The following is a 5,361-nucleotide window of genomic DNA, read 5'->3' as shown; positions in this document are numbered from 1 at the left end:
GGTCATGCCGTATACTGTGTGTGTAATTTGCTCTTTCCCTTAAGTGCCGTCTTGGACAGCTTTCCGTGTCAGTTTGCACAAGCTCATTCGCTGCCCACTGCAAGCAGGAAGGCGCTGTGCTCGTGCCGGGGTTACAGCGTGACCCACACTGACAAGGCACCTGGCGCTTACGGTCTCGGGGAGACGGCGCTTAACAAATGCACAGGAAACGGGTCAGCTGCTCATTTGGGTTCATTCTTATGGGCCAAGTTCATGGTGCCTGCCTTGCTTGGAAGTCTCCCTGAAATAGACATCTAGTGGTCAGTCGCACACTTAAAGGCACAGCACTGGCTGGGATATGACCAGTTCGTGAAACGTGCAGATGCTCTGAGTGACGTTAACCAGGGAGCCCGATGTAGGGCGGGCCTGATTTTTGGCTCAGAGAGATCGGCCTCACCCCTCTCTGGGCTGCAAGGTACTCCATCATGTAGATTTCCTGTAACTTCTCTAACCTGTTCTGTATTGGTGAACAGTGACGGTCCGGGATAAATAACCCCGCCGTGAACATCTCTGTGTGGATGAGGTGACCGTCGCCAAGAGCTGAAGCAGCCGGTGTCAGCCGATTCTTGTTCTTTTGTCTTTTCCAAGGAGCAGGAAGACACCTACTTCATGAAGGGGGCCTTCGAGGAAGTGATTCGTTACTGTACCATGTACAACCACGGGGGTATCCCCCTGCCGCTGACGCCCCAGCAGCAAGCCTTCTGCCAGCAGGAGGAAAAGAGGATGGGGGCGCTCGGCCTGCGGGGTCAGTGCGTGTGGTCCCAGCCGCAAGCTCTAAGTTTGCACATAACACTGACTTGTCAAGTGTATTAACGCAGGGTCCCGAGTCAACGCAGTGATGGATCAGAGCGGTGTCAGGCAGGATGCTAATGCAAGCAAAGCCAGGGCGGACGCTCTTGGGCACATGAAAGATAGACCCCCACCCATCTCAGCCGCCAGATGACACCCGTTATCCCAGATGCAGCTCATGCGTGCAAGAAGGGGTTCTGAGTTTTCTAAGACAGGTGAACAGGCCGCCCCTGAAACAGTGATTTTCCTGATTGGTCGTGCTGCTCACGGCTCGCTGTCAGGAAAACCCAAAGCTCCTGTAAATTAATACAGACATTTCATTCCTTGGCCATTTCCAGTTTTCTGCACCAGGGCCAACGCCTTCCCCGATGGGCTGAACATTAAACCTCATATTTCCCGTAGTGTCATATGTCAGCCTGTCCGTTTTCGGAGAAAATGTCTAAAAACACTTTGGAACACGTGTATTCCCTCAGGGGAAAGTGAGAAGCACTGGCTTCCTGTATTGGTTTCAGTTGGCCTAGTTGTCCCCTTCAGGGGACAGTAATTATAAACTGACAAGCCTATAAGGTGAGGACATGTCAGGACAGAGCTGAGCTGAGCTGGGCAGGGCAGGGAGGGTTGCTTTGAGAAAGGGGGGAATGGTACCCGCATCGCTGGCACGCCCCCTGCATCACTGGTACAGTGTCATGACTGAGGGGTCACAGCTGGAACTTGTTGGCCATAGCTCCCCCCTCCAATATCAGTAAGGTGACAAAGCAAGGTCAGTTCTCACAGCACCCCCTCTCAGAGCACCTGTCCCCAAGAGCCAGGTCTAGCTTCTGTGCCACTGAAACAGAGTCCTCTGACCCGTGTTGCCTCCTGCACGTTTTTCTTGACCTTGGTAGCTGTCGCCCCGAGTCTGCTGGCAATGACAGAGGAGGGCAGAGCAATGACAGATAGGCCATCAGAAATATGCCCTTTTGTGCCAGCCCACAGGTGTGCTCGTGGCCACTCCCCGTGGGGACTGCACCGCCAGCGGACAGAGGCCCGTCTCCCGCTGGGCAGGGTGTGGCTACTTGCCCTGCTCTCCATCGTGGGCGAGCCGTCAACAGCCGCCGCCCTGCACGGGCCTGACGACCACCGGAAAGATCGTCCCTCCCCTTTGTGGTCCAGGGACTTAGTGCCCAAGCCCCTCGCGGACAGAAGAGGGTCTGGGACACGGTGGGGCTGGGGCTGACTGGGCACGAAAATCTTCTGAACCTTCTGTGGGTCTTGCTCTGTCCGCAGTGCTGGCCCTGGCTTCTGGGCCCGAGCTGGGGAAGCTGACGTTCCTGGGTCTCATCGGAATCATCGACCCTCCGAGGGCTGGCGTGGAGGAAGCGGTCCACGTTCTCTCTGATTCGGGCTTGTCCGTGAAAATGATAACGGGAGATGCTCTGGAGACGGCCTTGGCGATAGGTAACCAGGGAATGGGGTGGAGGGTGAGGGTCGCTACCACCGCTTACTCCTCGAGGGACCTGGTCAGGAGAGCTCACACCTACCTTCCACGTGCTTGGAAGAGATTCTGAGGTTTGAGGACCAGCATCCCGCCTTCCGAGTGGGTGTTTGTCTCTAAAATGTCAGCAGGTTCTCCTAAAGAGGAAAAGACCTTGTGTGCACCAAGAATATTCTCTGTCCTGGGGCCTTCCATCCATGATCTCACCTCATCTCCACAGGCAGCATCACTGCCAGTGCACACTTCCAGTCTGGCTTCTGCCAGTAGCAGTGTGCCCTTGGCAAATCATTGAGCCACTCTGACCCTCAGACTTTTCATCAGCAGAGGGCTAGCAACTTTCCTCCTCCTACTCTTTTTATTACTGTTAGCAGGGTTGCCACACCTTGAGTTTCTTCCCCCTCTGTCTTGAGGCAGCCTGGCACCATGGAAGGATCACAGACTCTGGAATCAGAAAGAACCATGTCAGGTCCAGTATTAGCACTTACTAGCCCTATGACCTTGGGAAAGTCACCGCTCTCTGTTTCCTCATCTTTAGAGTGGGGATAAGAGGCCTTTGTTGCCAGTTCATTCTGTGGATGGAATTAAGGTCAGATACCATACCAGGGGCTCTCTAATTGGGGCCACCGTGGTTTTGTTTTTCCCTGTGGCCAAGGCGGGGCCTGATGTCAGGTAGGTGGAGTGAGGGGCAAGTGCAGGGACCACAGTCTCAGGCCCTCAGAAGGGACTGTCCACACCTTGCAGGAAGAAACATCGGCCTGTGCAACGGGAAGCTGAGCGCCATGTCCGGGGAAGAGGTGGAAAGCGCCGAGCAGGGCGAGCTGGCCGAGCGCGTCAGGAAGGTGGGGTCCTCCCGAGGCTCGCCGCTGAGGGGCATGGGGTGAAGGTGCCACCTCCTCATTCACTGATAACTCGGCCCTCTCCCGTCTCCGTATCCAGGTGTCTGTCTTCTTCAGGACCAGCCCGAAGCACAAACTCAAAATCATCAAGGTCAGTTGTGTGCCTCTCTGGTCCCTCAGGGCACAGCCCAGCGCGGTGGCGGCTCTGCTCACAAGGTGGTCCAGGGCCCAGCGGTGGCCGCCTCCTCTGCACTGGCCTCTGGGGAGGGGAGAACTGGGGGCCCCGTGCCACGTATACCAAAAGCAGGGAGTGGGAATTGGGTGGTGCAAAGGGAGAAGCGCAGAGGCCAGCCTTCGTCAGTCGGGTGCTCCTTGGCGTATTCCTGTTATTTAACTCCAGGCCTTAGTTTCCTCATCTGTAAAATGGGGATAATGTGAATGACACCAGCTAATTCACAAGGCAGGAGAGGATGAAACGAAGCCAGGGGACTTACCTGGCTGTCCAGTGGTTAAGGCTCCACGCTTCCAGTGTAGCGGGTGCGGGTTCAATCCCTGGTCAGGGAACTATGATCCCACATGCTGTATGGCACGGCCAAAAAAAAAAAGAAAGAACTGAAGCTGGGCCTGTGAAGCCCTTGGCAGCTGCCTGGCCCACCGCAGGTGCCTTCTGATGGTGCATCAAAGACGAAAGGAGGGCTTCCCTGGTGGCGCAGTGGTTGAGAGTCCGCCTGCTGATGCAGGGGACACGGGTTCGTGCCCCGGTCTGGGAAGATCCCACATGCTGCGGGGCGGCTAGGCCCATGAGCCATGGCCGCTGAGCCTGCGCGTCCGGAGCCTATGCTCCGCAACGGGAGAGGCCACAACAGTGAGAGGCCCGCGTATGGCAAAAAAAATAAATAAATAAAATAAGAGAACTACAGCTGGGGAGACAGCGTCTCAGCTCTGAGGGGCCACTCCGAAGAGGTAGGGGGTAGGGTATGTATGTGACTTTAGTGAAGGGGGTACCAGCAGTCATGCACACGTTTTGGCAGAAGGCTGCTCCTGGCCACGAGGAGCACACGTCTCTGTGAGTGATTTTAGTGCTTTTCTAGATACGAAAAGTTGTAAGAATCTGGGCGCATAAAATCTGCTCCTGGAAACAGCTAACTATCTGAAGGCTTGTTGTGCCAGTGCTTCCCTCATTCCCGATCTCCGCCCTGAACTCCCTTCAGCGGGTGTGGAAGGTCAGCGGCTGCAGTGGCCAGTGACTTCGACCTTGTAGAACCAGACAGCAAGCGACAGCTTTTAGTTGGCGTGGTGACGGATAACACATTCACGCCTTCACTCTGTGCCGGGCACTGTTCCCTCTGTGTTCTTAGTTTAGGGCTCACAACAGCCCTGATAAAGAGGGACCGTGCTCCCACTTTGCAGATAGAGAAGCTGAGGTTAGGTTCAGGGCTTGCCCAGTGCCCACAGCTCATACGGGGGGAACTGGGATTCAGACCCGGGCCAGCTGACCCCAGTGCCCTCTAGAGAGGGGCCTTTGCCGTGGACCACTCAGTGTGAGAGGCGGGGCAGGAGGAGGGAAGGATCTGGAAGGAAGGTCCTCAGGCTGCAGTCCTCCACTGCCTCCTCTTTCCAAAGGCTTTGCAGGAGTCGGGGGCGATCGTGGCCATGACAGGGGACGGGGTGAACGACGCGGTCGCCCTGAAGTCGGCGGACATCGGGATTGCCATGGGGCGGACAGGGACGGACGTCAGCAAGGAGGCCGCCAACATGATCCTGGTGGACGACGACTTCTCAGCCATCATGTAAGCTGCTCTTTAGGTGTTTCTTTAGTGGCAAAAATGCCTGGGGTGGCAGCCCCCTCCTCTGCTGTGGTTGGATATACATGGTGTCCCCAGGCCCAACCCCCCCTCATGGAAAGCAGGGCCACGGGGGGCCTTTCTCCTTGGTGGATCACCGAGGGGCAGGAGGCACTTCGGGAGCCTTGGGTGAGGGCTGGGGTCCCAGGGCTCGGACGAGAGGATGGTCTACAGTCTTTGGACAGAAGGGCGATCGTGGCTTGGTGACCAGCCCCCAGTGGCGGAAGGCACCTGTTAGGACATCAGCATGTCCTCTAGCGGTCATTCCCTGAGAATGCCAGCAAGGAGAAACGTGACCTCTGGTGACACCGTCGCTTCCTTTAGCAGGTGACGGAGCTGGCTGACCCTTCTCTCCCGGCCGTCTTTGCGAATAAATGCT

The 5,361-nt window shown here is 56.5% G+C and overlaps 1 protein-coding gene across 1 annotated transcript in view; it reads left to right on the top strand.

The window, feature by feature from the left end:
* Positions 1-5,361, top strand: part of ATP2C2 (ATPase secretory pathway Ca2+ transporting 2) — an 80,740-nt gene that overhangs the window by 69,557 nt on the left and 5,822 nt on the right. Inside the window, exons 17-21 of the mRNA XM_007452518.1 lie at positions 628-784; positions 2,095-2,265; positions 3,044-3,141; positions 3,239-3,289; positions 4,762-4,928. Coding sequence (XP_007452580.1) covers positions 628-784; positions 2,095-2,265; positions 3,044-3,141; positions 3,239-3,289; positions 4,762-4,928 — 644 coding nt within the window. The remainder of the gene's footprint in view (positions 1-627; positions 785-2,094; positions 2,266-3,043; positions 3,142-3,238; positions 3,290-4,761; positions 4,929-5,361) is intronic.

The sequence above is a fragment of the Lipotes vexillifer genome, unplaced genomic scaffold, assembly GCF_000442215.2.
Source record: "Lipotes vexillifer unplaced genomic scaffold, Lipotes_vexillifer_v1.1 scaffold443, whole genome shotgun sequence".
NCBI lineage: Eukaryota > Metazoa > Chordata > Mammalia > Artiodactyla > Lipotidae > Lipotes > Lipotes vexillifer.
This window is presented reverse-complemented; position numbering and strand designations above follow the sequence as displayed.